Source organism: Phyllobates terribilis, unplaced genomic scaffold (genome assembly GCF_046119375.1).
Source record: "Phyllobates terribilis strain yellow unplaced genomic scaffold, ASM4611937v1 Scaffold_9__5_contigs__length_417890890, whole genome shotgun sequence".
NCBI classification, from domain to species: domain Eukaryota; kingdom Metazoa; phylum Chordata; class Amphibia; order Anura; family Dendrobatidae; genus Phyllobates; species Phyllobates terribilis.
In genome coordinates, this window is record NW_027362769.1 from 74,589,476 (window position 1) to 74,607,328 (window position 17,853).

General features: G+C 41.4%; 1 protein-coding gene across 2 annotated transcripts in view; it reads right to left on the reverse strand.

Moving 5' to 3' along the window:
* ERBB4 (erb-b2 receptor tyrosine kinase 4) overlaps positions 1 to 17,853 on the reverse strand; it is a 1,557,095-nt gene that overhangs the window by 345,345 nt on the left and 1,193,897 nt on the right. For both annotated transcript variants that reach the window (XM_073646618.1, XM_073646617.1), the window contains exon 19: positions 9,026 to 9,124. In XM_073646618.1, the coding sequence (XP_073502719.1) occupies positions 9,026 to 9,124 (99 nt within the window). The remainder of the gene's footprint in view (positions 1 to 9,025; positions 9,125 to 17,853) is intronic.

The window sequence follows — 17,853 nt, forward strand, 5'->3', positions numbered from 1 at the left end:
TGCACACTCTTGACATTCTCTTGATGAGCTTCAAGAGGTAGTCACCGGAAATGGTCTTCCAACAATCTTGAAGGAGTTCCCAGAGATGCTTAGCACTTGTTGGCCCTTTTGCCTTCACTCTGCAGTCCAGCTCACCCCAAACCATCTCGATTGGGTTCAGGTCTGGTGACTGTGGAGGCCAGGTAATCTGGCGTAGCACCCCATCACTCTCCTTCTTGGTCAAATAGCCCTTACACAGCCTGGAGGTGTGCTTGGGGTCATTGTCCTGTTGAAAAATAAATGATGGTCCAACTAAACGCAATCCGGATGGAATAGCATGCCGCTGCAAGATGCTGTGGTAGTCATGCTGGTTCAGTATGCCTTCAATTTTGAATAAATCCCCAACAGTGTCACCAGCAAAGCACCCCCACACCATCACACCTCTTCCTCCATGCTTCACGGTGGGAACCAGGCATGTAGAATCCATCTGTTCACCTTTTCTCCGTCGCACAAAGACACGGTGGTTGGAACCAAAGATCTCAAATTTGGACTCATCAGACCAAAGCACAGATTTCTACTGGTCTAATGTCCATTCCTTGTGTTCCTTGTGTTCCTTGTGTCCACTGTTCCTGTCATTAGCAGTGGTTTCCTAGCAGCTATTTTACCATGAAGGCCTGCTGCACAAAGTCTCCTCTTAACAGTTGTTAAAGAGATGTGTCTGCTGCTAGAACTCTGTGTGGCATTGACCTGGTCTCTAATCTGAGCTGCTGTTAACCTGCGATTTCTGAGGCTGGTGACTCGGATAAACTTATCCTCAGAAGCAGAGGTGACTCTTAGTCTTCCTTTTCTGGGGTGGTCCTCATGTGAGCCAGTTTCTTTGTAGCGCGTGATGGTTTTTGCAACTGCACTTGGGGACACTTTCAAAGTTTTCCCAATTTTTCACACTGACTGACCTTCATTTCTTAAAGTAATGAAGGTCAGTAACTCGTTTTTCTTTACTTAGCTGCTTTTTTCTTGCCATAATACAAATTCTAACAGTCTATTCAGTAGGACTATCAGCTGTGTATCCACCAGACTTCTGCACAACACAACTGATGGTCCCAACCCCATTTATAAGGCAGGAAATCCCACTTATTAAACCTGACAAGGCACACCTGTGAAGTAAAAACCCTTTCCGGTGACTACCTCTTGAAGCTTATCAAGAGAATGCCAAGAGTGTGCAAAGCAGTCATCAAAACAAAAGGTGGCTACTTTGAAGAACCTAGAATATAAGACATATTTTCAGTTGTTTCACACTTTTTTGTTAAGTATATAATTCCACATGTGTTAATTCATAGTTTTGATGCCTTCAGTGTTAATGTACAATTTTCATAGTCATGAAAATACAGAAAAATCTTTAAATGAGAAGGTGTGTCCAAACTTTTGGTCTGTACTGTACATCAGACGAGCGCTATCCAGTGTTTAATCAGATGGCACTCGGACCAATGTTATACTATGGGGCAGTGGAGATCTATTTTTTTCTCATCTCCAAATCGGGACATGCGTACCCATTCAACTTTATGGGTGCGTGTAAAACATTGGACTGGACTTGGGTGTCATATGAGTGCAGTCCAATTACCGTGGACACAGACAATGGAGAAGATGGAGAAATTGAGTTCTCCTTCTTCTCCACACCTGTGATACGATTCTCTCGTGCGAGAGAATCGGATCACAGTAAAGTGGCACTCGGCTCAAAAACTGATCAGAGTTTAAGCAGAGTGTCATTAAGCTTAATGACCCCGATTCTCTCGTATCATCATTCGTGTGACCCCGGCATAAAACTGATACACTGACCAAGCCCTGAGGACACTGATAAAACTTAGACCTTTTTTTCCATATGAGAAAAATCATTGAAATGTGAATGAGCCCTTAGTCAATAGCCACTGGACTAAAGAGGTATTCCAGCCTTTGATATATCCCCAGGATCTCAATATGAGAGTTGACTATTAGAGATTAGCGAATATATTTTAATATATTGAAATAAATGGAATTGAATTTTATTCAAATATTACAAAAATCCACATTTGCCAAAATGCAGACTTTTTGTAATTTGCTTCTGCACAGATTCAGCAAAATGGGGGCCGCAGCCACCATTTTGCTGAACCCTAAAGAGCCATCAAAAGGTGAAAAAAATACTTAAATTCAACTTACCACTCGCTTATCCAGCCTCTCTGCCCTTCACCATCATCCATTTGGTCCGCATCTTATCTTCTTATCACCGCCACTCACGCTGAAACCCTGTGCCTCTCAATACTATACCAGGACTTCCGGCTCTGATCTCTAATAAGGCCAGGGATAAATCCGTGTATGTGCAGGCTAGGTCAGGGTACACGTCATGATGTCATGACATTGTGACCTTATGCTCGCTTGTGCAGAACCATCCCGGACCTCATCAGAGCCTTCAAACAGCATTTGGCGGCGGTGATGAGAAGATGCAATGAGGACAGGTCACAGTGAGAAGTGGAGGGGCCAGAGATGTGAGCTATAAGGTGAGTATAAGTATTTATTTTTTTTACTTTCTACATCTTATTATTATGCTCTGGGGACTGGGATCAATTTGTGGAAAATAACTTCTCTGCAAATTGAATTTCTCTAGAAAATCCGCACTAACAAGCGAGTTTAAATTTTGCCTGATCTGCCCAACTCTATTGGCAATATTTTTGCAATTCCCACCCAAATGGAGACTACACATTCAGCCACATCGCCATTCCAGACTGTGTTCTCAAGAGGGATGCATCTTACAGAGATTTATGGCATATATATATTCTTCAAATATGTGCCAAAATAAAAAAGTTACTATGAGCTCGTTCAAGTAGTGAAGTAGAAGAATTGGCCTTACCACGTTTCAGTCCAAGCGGCGATATGTTACCATGACTGTAAGGAGAGATCCTGCATGACTTCTTCAATATGGAGTTTACTAAAGCGGTACTTAAAGTATTTCCATATCTCTACTTTTCTTCAAGCTGGACTACATGGCAACAACTGACATTTTTAGTAATGAGCTCTGTAATGCGGTTGTAAAGAAATTTCTATGTAAATGCTGGGCACTGGTTGATTGTGCAACCATTACATTATAATTTTCCAGCAAATTGGCCGCATCTGATAACTCTTATTATATGTGCTGTAATTTCTTACTCATCCTTGGAATCCATGGAAATTACACTGTCTGGCCAGTTAAAATTACAAGCTACAACATATGTTATAACAATGAAGACGGAGCATAAATAATAATCAGATAGGAGGGCATCTAGCCATTGTTTATACAGCAAAATGGTTGCTCTCTGCTTTCTGAGAAGCACTTGTCTCACAGGCACAACACAAACCATTTGCCAGTAGCTCGTTCTGGTATTTTAATTTTTTTCAGTAATTTGAGATCTGGTGTGACTGATAAATAGTTGGCATAGAAATTGTTATTTTTTAAGACATTGGACATTTTAAAGAATCTTATGAGCATATTTTCTTATATATAAAATAGTAATAATATTAAATATTAATAATAAGAGTAATAATACAACTCTGCTTGATATTTTACTTGTGAGGCTCTCTGCAACCACAACCACATTGCTGTGCATGATGATGACAACAGTACTGTTAGATATGTCATAAACCAAATGCAAATGGGAGCTTACAAACCCCACTGACTTATACTGTGGGCCCCTTGAGGTTCTGTAGAAACCGTAGAACCAGAGGTGTAACTATAGTGGTTGCAGTTGCACCTGAGCACTCAAGTGTAGACGATCCCAAAAGTTCAATTTGGCATACTGTATATAGGAAGACGTGGTCAACTACAAGGAGTCCACAGAAGGTGATTTAAAGAGGTATTAGGTATTTTATTGATGACTGTTACTCAACACTCAATGGGCTAAAGAAGTATTCTAGTTTTGGATATTTTTGGCATATCCCCAGGATCTTCATATGAAGGTTGGAAATTACAGATAAGTGGAACTGAATTTGAATAAAACATTGCAAAAATTTGCGTTCGTCAAATTGCAGATTTTTTTGTAATTTGTTTCCACCCACCATAACTGAGGTCCTGTATGGAAATTTTGTATTGGGGTGTACAAGCTTCAAGTTACACCACTAGATGGAACCATCTAAAGTAGACCAGAATGCAGATATGAATACAGCTTTTGAGTAGGTTTACATGGTTAGACCGGCGGCACTAAACGACTACTGATCGGTAAACCTTTACCAATTGATGACCGCTTAACATTCTGTCTATATAGGCAGAATAAAATACACAGTGCGCACTAAGCGATCTATAATAGATTGCTCAGTACACATCGGCTGCCGTTGTTCTCAGGAATGAGTCTTGTTTACACAAGACAGTGCACCACCGTGAACAATGAGATTTAACGCTGCGTAAAAGATCGTTTCACCCAATGAACGAGCAACCTGTTTACTCTGAAGGATTATCGTTGCATGATCATTCTTAAGAACGCGTATGCACAATGATTTTTCAGTGTAATTACCCCCTTAGAGCAGCAGTTTGTGTCTAAAGGTAGAAAATGTAACCAAGGTAAGATACAGTCATATTCAATTTTTTGGCAATAATAGAGACCACAGACCAGATCAACCAACAGGTATACAAATATACACAGACACCTCATGTTGCGAATTCTCAATTTCCTCTTTCTACTTTTGCCAATCTAGTAAAAGTCTGTAAGTCTCGCTGTCTGCTCTGAGCCTTGAGAGACCATATGCACTTTACGAGATAGCAATACATAGGGAATGATTTACTCTTTTCAAATGATGGTACTGCCTGGATGAAAAGAGCTTCAAAATAAGGGCGACATGCACCAAATACCTTGTACACCGACCAGTATTCATCTGGCTTATCTTACGTAACATATTTATTTCAGTACCGACTAACAAGCACCCCTAGTAGCACAATCTGCCTTTCCCTATCCTCATCCATAGTCCGAGTGCAGTTCCTTCATGAGCTACAGAGACAGACATGATATGGCAATGCCTGTGGCTGTAGGCATTATGTGTTTTCTGCTCCAGTTTCTACAATGGAAATCACTCTCGGTATTTCAGCCTTAGGCCCATTCACACATCCATGTTTATCGCAGATGTTCTATCCATTTTTTTTTATTGTAATCTATACCAGGCATTATGGGGAAACCTGGCCGAGCACAGCCGGAAATCAGGTGAGCTCTGGCTGATTCAATCTTCTGCAATGTGTATAATGGCAGTGGTCTTTAGGCAAATCGAATTGAAAATTGTTCACCGGGGTCAACAAATTTCTAAAATTTCCACACAAATTCAATTTGCATTAATGTTATTATATTAGTTGTCCACTACTTTTATATTGGCGACTTATTTGGACAGGTCATCACTATCACCCCATTCCCTTCCCAATCAGCTGTTATCACCTCTGGATGTAGGCAGTATATGAGGAGGAATAGTAAAGCCCCATCGCACTGTTTGGTGACCACTGCGGAAATTGCTGATGAGCTCCAATTGAAGAGAAGAGGAGCTGATTTGCAGTGAGGGTAGGTCATCAATATAAGTAATGGACAACCCCTTTAAGCTTCAGGATATTTCAAGTTGCCTGTATTGTGTATATACCAAAATCTGTGTCACAATGTGATTCCGCATTAATGTAAAAGACTCACTGATGGCACACTCATCATTAAAGGTTCTGCATTTTCTGAAGTGATTGATGCTGGTTCATTGTGTGTAGGAATAGGGATGATTATGCAGGAGTCACTTGTCAGTTGAAACACTTCAAAGGCAACAATGTATTGATTTGCTCTGAATTAGAGACCACCCCGACATGAAATTATTATTTCATTATTTTCAGAATAGGAAAAAATAAAGGTGACGGAGTCTTGCATAGAAGAAAAGGAAACATTCTTGATTTTAGTATTTGACATGTGTTTGTAATTTACAAATTCTTCACATATCAATTTTGTCTCCCAATATCTCCAAGGTGGAGTACGGCCAAAGAATAGAAATTTAAAGATCAATCTTCCATTATGGCTCAATTGGATAGAAGGTTGTTAGCACTATGTCTTCCTTTAGGCAAAAAATATAAAAAAAATCTTATTTAAACTTTTCTTAAGTCATTAAATGAGAAGAGATGCTTACAAGTTATTTTAAATCGCTATTAATTAAAGTTAAATTGTCCATTTTTACTAACTCTTTTTAAACATAAAAAGGGAACTAGAGATTATATTCGTTTTATTAGTCATAGTTTCCTAAATTGTAACATTCATAATTTATTTCTCCAAGCCACCAATGCAAAATCTGTTTGGCATACATCAACGTTCGAGTTTTCTTCTCTGTCTTCCAACTGCTATAACACTTTTGTTTTATTTTTGAGTGGATAAAGTTCTATCAGAGTTTTGCATTTTTTGGTACAAGCTGTTGTTTTTATCACCACCATTTTGGGGTCCAATTTTTGATCTCTTTTAATTCAATTTTGTTTTATCTAAATTAACTATGGAATAACGATTCTGCGTTTTTGTGTTTTTTTTTTTTTTTTGTTATTTGGCGTTTTTACCCTATGAGATTTATATTATAATATTTCAGTAGTTCAAATAGTCACACATTCTGCAATATCAAATATGTTTTTTTTACTTTCTAAATTTTGTTCTGAGAAAAGGTAGGGGGATATGAATTTTAAATCTTTAAAAAAAATATTAGAATATATTTCAGTTTTCCTTTGCATTTTTTGATCTGTCCCACTAGGTGACTTGAACCTGTGATCACTTGATCAGTCATACAATACACTGGAATACTATAATATTGCAGTGCATTGGAAAATTACCTCTCTCCTATGAAATCTAGCTGACCTGCAGGCTGATCTTCATAGCTGTACAAACATGGTAGTGTCAAAGGCTTTTACTAGGACTGCTTCCTGGCGGCTGTTTCTATGCCATCATCACCTTGCATTTGTAGGGAGGGGCATGGGTATCGGAAGAGGTATCTTTTCCCATTTACATTGTGACAGCAACACATAATGGGGTAGTCCGGCAAATAAAATGTATTTTCTAACTATCTATCCTTGCACCCTAACAACCATTGTAATCAGCTTTATTATTCAATTCCCTACACTTCAACTTATCTACCTAATCTCTAAATGTGTTTTTTTACTGCACTTCCTGTTATGTTTTGTTTGAGAGGAGTCTCACTCCCCTCAGCGTCCATTACCCCTCCTGTAACAGGACATCACAGGAGGCTGGGGCTGCACTCACTCACTGAATTATCCATAGCCCCTCCTTCAACAGGACATCACAGGAGGCTGGGGCTGTACTCACTCACTGAATTATCCATAGCCCCTCCTGTAACAAGACATCACAGGAGGCTGGGGCTGAACTCACTCACTGAATTATCCATAGCCCCTCCTGTAACAGGACATCACAGGAGGCTGGGGCTGCACTCACTCACTGAATTATCCATAGCCCCTCCTTCAACAGGACATCACAGGAGGCTGGGGCTGCACTCACTCACTGAATTATCCATAGCCCCTCCTGTAACAGGACATCACAGGAGGCTGGGGCTGCACTCACTCACTGAATTATCCATAGCCGCTCCTGTAACAGGACATCACAGGTGGCAGAGCTGCAGTTACTCACTAGTTTCTTGCTTCGCTGCCCCCTCTGAAGAAATCCTAGAACCTGGGTGATGAATGCTGTGGCAGATATGAGTGCTTCACTGGTTCCTTGCTTTTGTCTCCATTGTCGCCTTAGCTTCTAACTAAAAGAAGATGTCGGCAGGGGCAGAGATGTAAGCAATGACACTAGCGCTGCCCCACAGCTTCTAGAACCGCCCTCAAATGAGTCATTATCAGGAGGCAGTGCTGGTGTCACTCACTGCCTCTAGCACCGCCCCCTGATGATGACTTATTTTAGGGTGGTGCTAGAAGCTGTGAGTGACACTAGTGCCGCCTCCAGGTGACAATTTGTTTGAGGGTGGTGCTAGAAGCTGTGAAGTGGCGCTGGTGCCATAAATGGTGTGAATACTAATGTGTGAATAAAGCCTAACATACAAAAGCCTTAGGCCACGTTCACACGTTCAGTATTTGGTCAGTATTTTACATCAGTCTTTGTAAGTCAAAACCAGGAGTGGGTGAAAAATGCAGAAGTGGTGACGTGTTTCTATAATACTGACCATGTACTAAATGTGTGAACATGGCCTTAAAGGTGTATTGCCATCCCCAAGATCTTATCCCAATATATGTAGTAGGTGTAATAATAATAATATTAGCAAGTATCTCCAATTAGAAATGTAGTATACTTCTTCTGATTCGATATGCCACTTACCTCATGTGCAGGGCATTGCAGTAACTTATGTATCCAAGGTTACGACCACTCATACAGTAACAGTTAGTTAGTTAGCTGTTAGTGGTCGTAACCATGGATATCTAAGCTACTACAATGCCCTGCACATGGGGTAAGAGATATAGTGAATCTGAAGAACTATAAAATTTCTAATTGAAGGTATTTGCTATTATTATTATTATTATTATTACTATTTTTATTATAAGGACATTTGTGAAATAAATTAATTGACTCATGGAATATATTGCAGTGTGCTCTACTATATGGCATTCATAGGTAGCACAAGGGCTCTATACAGATTTTGCATTGGTGTCTATTCAAATGGTACATCAGGAGTCTATCTGCTCTTTGAGAGGCTTCGTCAGTTGTGTGCATTAGAAATATATTTTGTCCTACCAAAAGTTTGGTAGGTAATTTGTTCATGAGAATGTTAGCATGAAACAGTTCTTTAACACCTTCTATATCTGTAACAGCAGATAGCACTTCTCTACTGAAGACTATTCACCATTTTTCCATGTTTGCCGTTCAATGTTTTTCAGCTGCTTTCTCTCCTCTTTTTTAGTTGGCGCAGATTGGACAACTTTGTGTCTTCTTTGAAACAAGATGTTGTGTTGATTTTAGTACAGAAGAAGATTATTGGATATTCTAGACATTAACACCATATTGCCCACCTGAGAGGTCAGGTTGCGCTAATATCATACATTTACAGTACTTACATCCATGAATTCAGCATTTGCTTTAGGTCCCGTTGTCTCATTCAGGATCTTGATGGCCACAGGAATCTTTACTGTCTCGCCTTCAGGGACCCAGATTCCCTAAGAAAGACAAAGAGTGTCCGCTTTCAATACACGACTATACTCAAATATAATAGAACTTCATGATTACAGTGTATATAAATAGAATCTATAGCAAATAACAGATCACCTTGATACATGACATTTCTCATAAATCATCCAAAAATAACTGGACATGAATACAGAACATTTACAAATCCAAATGGCTTCACATTTTCTTAAAATATAACGTCATTTGTATCACTTAATTTGCACTTCAAAGTTCTCCAACAGTAAGTATATCAGTCACCATTACTTGTCACAACACTTCCTTCTACAACAGCAGAAATTGGAGTTAGCTCTGATGTTGGTAATTTTCAACTCTTACATGCCATAGCTGGTAGCAACTGAACCATCTGAGCAGTTATACAGGAAGATGTGGCTCCCCCTTTCACCCAATTGTGGCCCTATGATCATTTTTCATGGCAGCCTAAGGTATAATGAAGGTCCCCTTGTCTGCCATTTTGCATTCTTCTTAGGCATTGTGTTTTTTAAGAATGTGACAACATAAAAACATATTTTATTTTTTATTTTTCAGCAAGTGATGTTTTGCCCCCGGGCATAGCAATACACTGCAAAACAGCCAAGTCTGTGAGTGGATATTTTGTGTGTTCGGCTGCTTCTTGGAGCCCATCTCAAATAGATTGATACGTCCAAAAATTATGTCCAACAGAGCACACAGTCACTGGCCCATCAGTGCATTATTATTATTATAGCACCATTTATTCCATGACGCTTTCCATAATAAAAACAAGCACAATAATCTTGAACAACACAAGACACCGACTGGTCCAGGAGAAGAGAGGACCCTGCCCACGAGGGCTCACAGTCCACAAGGGCATGCACCCAAATCCCTTTTTCCAGGGCTTGCCTTTTACCAGGTCCCCTTGTGGAAGCAGGCTTGAGCAAGGGGGAGTACCCCCGAAAACGTCACGGCAGGTGCAGACCTCAGATCAAAAGACAGTGTCTCTGCCTCACGTCCTCTACACGCCTGCTTTTGCTTGGAGCATATGGACTGCTTGCACCAAAGTCTGTGTCCTTTGTCCACTATGGTGATTACGATGATCATTGAGTCTATGAACTGATTCTAGTGTGAATGTAAAAATAATTCTAAAGGAAATTGTTGGAACAGATTAGATGTAATTTATGCCATTTGTTATATGGTTTGGACTTTAAGCAGCAGTGTTGAGGAATGACTGCATTTCGGCATAAGGCGAAACTTTGGTAATTTGGGATTTGGTCAGTCTATTCTATTTTTTACGAATAAAATGTTCCTTCAGACCTCCTAGCATAATAAATGTAAGGCATAAAAAACAAAAAAAAATAATACTCAACTTTCACTTCTCTGCCCGCCGTCCGGTCTTCTTTTTTCTGCCGTTTCATGCTACTTCTCCATTCTCTTCACTATAGAAGGAGACTTCCAGCCCGGTCAATGCACCTTGTAAGGCCACACCAGACGTTGTGATGTCACAACCTTGTGAAGATCAGTGACCCCAAGGCCTGATCACAGCCGGAAGTCCTGACTTATTGTGAAGAGCCCAGAGATGTGGAGCGCTAAGGTGGAAAGAAGAGGACCGGACAGCGGGCAGCGAGCAGAGGGGCGGCCAGAGAAGTGAGCGTTGAGGTGAGTATTAGCTGTAGTTCTTTTTTTAACTTTTTCCACCCCTATATGGTACACCAAAATGGTGGCCGGGTATCTATTTTTTGTGGATTGAATAGTGTTAGTATTTGGGTGGAATCGCACATTTCAGGAAACTTGATCCTCAACAGAAAAAGTAGCCCCCTTGAGAACGCAACTAGCTCAGTGGACAAATGCCCCTGGAGATACTGTACATGCAAACACTGTAAACCATTCAAGAACTACATTAAGTATTGAGACGCAGCAGTGCATAAAAAGTTATATATATATATAAAAAAAATCTTGTGATCGTTTTAAAAGACAGTGATTGCATTTGGCTCAACCTAAGAAACACTGATGTCATTTGCATAATACTTGCTAAATAAGTACAGCACTCAGCGTCTATCTGGATTGATGCCGTTACTGCCAAAATTTTTAATCTGTGTTATACAGATCACCTAGAAATCTTTTAAAAGTATGAACACCTGCAAGACATGTGATTATACTGATGGACCGACTCTATATATAGGTTGTAGACCTCCTCTCAAGGATTCGTGCAGACGACCGTATTCTTGGTCCAGGTGCGATCCAACAAAATATCAGATCGCACTGGTAACAATGTTATTCTATGGGGTCATGCACACGTCCGATTTTTCTACTAGGTTATTTGGCCCCCAAAACCAGAACCACCACCCCTATGTGGGGCCCATTATTCTGTATGGAGGACTATGTGGGCCATTATTCTGTATGGAGGACTATGTGGGACCATTATACTGTATGGAGGACTATGTGGGGCCCATTATACTGTATGGAGGACTATGTGGGCCATTATTCTGTATGAAGGACTATGTGGGACCATTATACTGTATGGAGGACTATGTGGGGCTATTATTCTGTATAGAGGACCATGTGGGGTCATTATACTGTATGGAGGACTATGTGGGGCCCATTATACTGTATGGAGGACTATGTGGAGCCCATTATTCTGTATAGAGGACTATGTGGAGCCCATTATTCTGTATGGATGACTATGTGTAACCATTTTACTGTATGGAGGACTATGTGGGGCCTATTATTCTGTATAGAGGACTATGTAGGGCCTACTATTCTGTATGGAGGACTATGTGGGGCCCATTATTCTGTATAGAGGACTATGTGGGGCCTATTATTCTGTATGGAGGACTATGTGGTGCCATTATTCTGTATGGAGGGCTAAGTGTGGCCATTATTCTGTATGGAGGACTATGTGGAGCCCATTATACTGTATGGAGGACTATGTGGGGCCCATTATACTGTATGGTGGACTATGTGGGGCCCATTATTCTGTATGGAGGACTATGTGGGGGCCATTATACTGTATGGGGGGCTATGTGGAACCATTATACTATATGGAGGACTATGTGGGGCCTATTATTCTGTACAGAGGACTATGTGGGGCCCATTATTCTGTATGGAGGACTATGTGGGGCCCATTATTCTGTATGGAGGACTATTTGGAGCCCATTATTCTGTATGGAGGACTATGTGGGGCCCATTATTATGTATGGAGGACTATGTGGAGCCCACTATTCTGTATGGAGGACTATATGGGGCCCATTATTGTGTATGGAGGACTATCTGGGCCCAATATTCTGTACAGAGGACTATGTAGGGCCTACTATTCTGTATGGAGGACTATGTGGGGCTCATTATTCTGTATGGAGGGCTAAGTGTGGCCATTATTCTGTATGGAGGACTATGTGGAACCATTATACTGTATGGAGGACTATGTGGGGCCTATTATTCTGTACAGAGGACTATGTAGGGCCCACTATTCTGTATGGAGGACTATGTGGGGCCCATTATTCTGTATATAGGACTTTGTGGAGCCCATTATTCTGTATGGAGGACTAGGTGGGGCCCATTATTCTGTATGGAGGACTATGTGGAGCCCACTAATCTGTATGGAGGACTATGTGGGGCCATTATACTGTATGGAGGACTATGTGGGGCCTATTATTCTGTACAGAGGACTATGTAGGGCCTACTATTCTGTATGGAGGACTACGTGGGGCCCATTATTCTGTATGGAGGGCTAAGTGTGGCCATTATTCTGTATGGAGGACTATGTGGAACCATTATACCATATGGAGGACTATGTGGGGCCTATTATTCTGTACAGAGGACTATGTAGGGCCCACTATTCTGTATGGAGGACTATGTGGGGCCCATTATTCTGTATGGAGGACTATGTGGAGCCCATTATTCTGTACAGAGGGCTATGTGGGGCCTATTATTTTGTATGGATGTATGGAGGACTATGTGGGGTCCATTATTCTGTATGGAGGACTATGTGGGGCCCATTATTCTGTATGGAGGATTATGTGGTGCCATTATTCTGCATGGAGGGCTATGTGTGGCCATTATTCTGTATGGAGGACTATGTGGAGCCCATTATACTGTATTGAGGACTATGTGGGGCCTTTTATTCTGTATGGAGGACTATGTGGGGCCATTATTCTGTATGGAGGACTATGTGGGGCCCATTATTCTGTATGGAGGATTATGTGGTGCCATTATTCTGCATGGAGGGCTATGTTTGGCCATTATTCTGTATGGAGGACTATGTGGAGCCCATTATACTGTATTGAGGACTATGTGGGGCCTTTTATTCTGTATGGAGGACTATGTGGGGCCCATTATTCTGTATGGAGGGCTATGTGGGACCCATTATACTGTATAGAGGACTATGTTGGGCCAATATTCTGTACACAGGAATATGTGGGGCCTATTATTCTGTACGGAGGACTATGTGAGGCCCATTATACTGTATGGAGGACTATGTGAGGCTTGTTATTCTGTATGGAGGACTATCTGGTGCCCAGTATACTGTATGGAGCACTATGTGGGGCCCATTATTCTGTATGGAGGACTATGTGGAGCCAATATTCTGTACTGAGGACTATGTGGGGCCATTATCCTGTATGGATTACTATCTGGCGCCCAGTAGACTGTATGGAGGACTATGTGGGGCCCATTATTCTGTATGGAGGACTATGTGGGGCCAATATTCTGTATGGAGGATTATGTGGGGCCATTATTCTCTTTGGAGGACTATGTGGGGCCGTTATTCTGTATGGAGGACTATGTGGGTCCCATTATTCTGTATGGAGGACTATGTGGGGCCCATTATACTGTATGGAGGACTATGTGGGTCCCATTATTCTGTATGGAGGACTATGTGGAGCCCATTATACTGTATACCGTTTGGCCCGAGACTTTGTCCAAGTTTTTCATTTTGGCCCACTGTGTGTTTGAGTTTGACATCCCTGCTCTATAGGTATAATGCTGGCTTTGTTTATGCTGCTTAACTTTACAATGACATCTCAGCTAATTTTCCAATTCATTTCATTACATCGTGACCATGAAACCATCTAAACCTCCATTAGTCAGCAGGATCTAGTCATTATTCCAAGACAGAGGAATAATCTCCGCTAAAATCTAGCACCGTATTTATCTTCACAATGAATATGTATGTGTGCTATTGATTTGAAATAAGTCATTTTGGCATGTAAGCTGTTAATTAGAGTGGAAATGTTCTGTGTTAGTCTTCGAGAATCCGTGCCCTGCTGGAGCGAGCACGCGGCTGAGAATATGGCTAGCCCTGGGGACACTGAGAGACGCATGCCAGATGAATTTCAATGCTGGTTGTTTGCAGAAGGCATACGAGCAAAATGCAAACAGCTTCAGGCCAGAACATCCCCGGATAAAGAAGTCGCTTTGTCAAGTAACTAGATTGTATGCCAGGCAAAACAGGCTGGGGAGTTCACTGCTGCTTCTCCACATGCTGGCTTTAGCTGACATGGCTGCTTCTGAAATGATATTACGGATCTTGTGCCATTCAGCCACCATGTGTTCGACCCCTCTGGTTCATTTAATGTCTGTGTATAATCCTGGTGGCACGCCAATGTCTGCATGTTAACAGCATATCATACCAGCCCTACTATTCTACATTATAGAAGATGTTGCCAAACAGTTAATGATCTCTAACCCAATGTCGGTGCCATCAGTCATAGAGACTTCATCAAAGGGTGTTCAGTGATTACAAAATTGATGGGCTATCCTGAAAGGGCTTGTCCATGTGTCTACAACTCCTTCTTAATTGCTCCAGTCTGGTGGACAAACATGTCAGTGTGTTTCAACAGACCGTGTGTTCGTGGGCAAAACACGCTGACATATCCATTTTTTGCACGCTGCAAAACGTCCCACACTGATGACACGCTTTTGACACCCGTGTGTCATCAGGCTCTCCCATACCGGCGCCTGAGAATCAGCGGTACAGTTAGCGCTGTTTCCCAGCACCGGATGCTGAAGACATCTGTCATCACTACGATCAGCACCAGCAGTGGACAATGTTGACAGTTGTATTGTGCCCCCTCTGTGTCCAGCAAGTGTAAAAATAAGAATAAAATAAAAAAATCCTTATACTCACCTGTCCGAAGTTGAAAAAATCCAATGTCTCACACTGTAATCCATCTGACTAACACGCAACCACACACTCTGAGGAGGAGGGCAGATTTACTCGCTGCAGCGAGTGGACTCCTGACCTGCGCTGAGCTCACTGAGTGACAGGACACTGCTCACTGAGCTCAGTGCAGTTCAGGGGTCCGCTCGCTGGTGCCAGTCTTTCTGCCTTACTCTTCGGTGTGTGTTGTTGCATGTCGGTCAGGTGGATTTCAGTGTGGGCCGGTATAGGACAGGTGAGTATAATATGTTTTTTATTTTATTCTTATTTATACACTTGCTGGCCACAGCAGGGGGCAGAATACTACTGTCAACATTGTCCTCTGCTGGTGCTGATCGCAGTGCAAGCAGGGGACAATGATGACAGATGCCTTCAGCATCCGGTGCTTGGGAGCAGCATTAACTGTACCACTGATTCCCAGGCACCGGTATGTGTGATCCTGATGCGGCACACGGGCAGCACACGGTTGCCACACGTGTGACACACAGGTAAACACAGGCATATGTACATGGATATCTCCGGTACTGGTTTTTCCTGTACCGGAAATACCCGGATGTGTGAAAAAACCCTTAGACATACTTGCCAACTCTCCCAGAACATCCAGGAGGCTCTCAAGAGTCGACAAATCTGATCTCTGCAGAAAGTTTACAAACTGCTGGAATCTTGTGTTGTGAATGTCTCAGGGAAGTAGATATAAGGTACTTAGGGTATAAAATGGGCAAGGAATTGGCATGTAAGAGAATGGCTAGAAAAGAGTGTGGATACAGATGAAAATTTACTTACATGCCATCCATCTAAAATTATCAAGTATGTAATTTAATGAAACATGCTTTCTGGGATCACAGTGTTAAAGGGAATCTGTCGGCAAGTTTTTGCTACGAATTCTGAGAGCTGCATGATACAGGGGCAGAGAGTCTGATTCCAGCAGTATATCCCTTACTGGACTGCTTGGTGCAGTTTTGATAAAATCTCTTTTTTCTCTGCTCTAGATGTAGCAGTAGTCAGAATGCTGAGCTCTATATCACTCCACCCACACCATTAATTGGCAGCTTCCTGTGTACACTATCAGCTTCCTGGTGTGGACGGGGTTATGCAAATTAGCTGGACTGCCAGGCATGCGACACCTAGTCCTGCAGTGATAATCTCCAGCTAATAAAACATTGATTGTACTGAAACTACAGCAAGCCGTTGAGCAAGAAACACATCCCTGGAATCATGTTCTCTGCCCCTAAATTATTCTGCTGTCAGATTACATAGCAAAACCTTGCTACAGATTCCCTTTAATGGCTTCTCCTTAGGATTGTCTATCAATATCAGAACGGTGAAGGTCTGATCCCAAGCCAACTAGCTTCAGTTTCTCTGTCACACAAATGGACCCCAATATAAATGGCCCATTAGCCTCTTCCAGATTTTACATGAAGGCTCAGGGATTAGAAGTTATGTACTTTTGATGCATCATGATAATGCAGAACATTTCTTTTCAGTTCAGTGAAAAAAACAGGTAACAAATAAAGATATCACAAAAAATGTCTCTAATCACAAACTCATCTCTGCTATATTTATTTCCTGCTGCTCATATTAGACATCCAGCAGCGATGGCTCTAACTTTCTCTATTTCATAGGAAGCCAGTTATCAGTGTGTTTTGTTGCATAGCCGGTTGCCATATTACCCAGAAACATAAATCATAGGGAAAACATAGAAAAGTTCATGCAAATGTTGGCCGTAATTGGGCTCATTCCCAGAACAATGCTGAATGCAGAAACTCATGCACTTAAACACCATAAAAGAACAGCAGGCTAGCCCTCTTTTTATAATAGGCTTTAGTTGTAATCTTTATTATATTTTAATTTTCTTAATTTCTCATTTATTTCATGAGTATCATAAGTAAACTGATGAGAAAGCAGCTGTTTCTTCCTTTTTTTTCTTTCTTTATTAGGCTAGGTGCAGACGACCATATAGTCTCTTATTCTAGAGAATCGGGTCGATTATGCAAATCACACTCTGATCAAACTGATGAGAGTGTGATCCGATTCACTCGGATGAGGAAAAGATGGAGTAAAAAAAAAAAAGTGTCTTCTCCATTGTGTCAGTCCGTGAAAATCAGACTGCACTCAGATGTCACCTGAGTGCAGCCCGATGATTTCCTCTGACTCATTGACTTGCATGGACGAGTGCAATCCGATTATTAGATCAAACTGGGGCATGCAGTGATTTACTCCTCAGACCGGTTTAGTTTGAGAAAAAAAATCAGGTATGTACACGGCCCCGTAGAATAACCAGGACCAGAAATATGGCTATGCGCAAAAGCTCTTAGAATGTTATTTTATACAATAATGAATGCTTAAACACCATTATATTAGTGCAAGTATTACAGGTACAGATGTGTAGCTATAAGGCTACGGTCACACAACCATAGATTCTCTCTACCGAGAGAATTGGATCCATTATGTAAATGACACTCGGATTAAAGTCTGACCACAGTTTCATATGAGTATCAGCTTAGTGTGATCCGATTCTCTCGGATGATAGAATTGAAATGCAGAGCAGGTGAAGAGAAAATGGAGAACAAAATCTCTCCATCTTCTCCA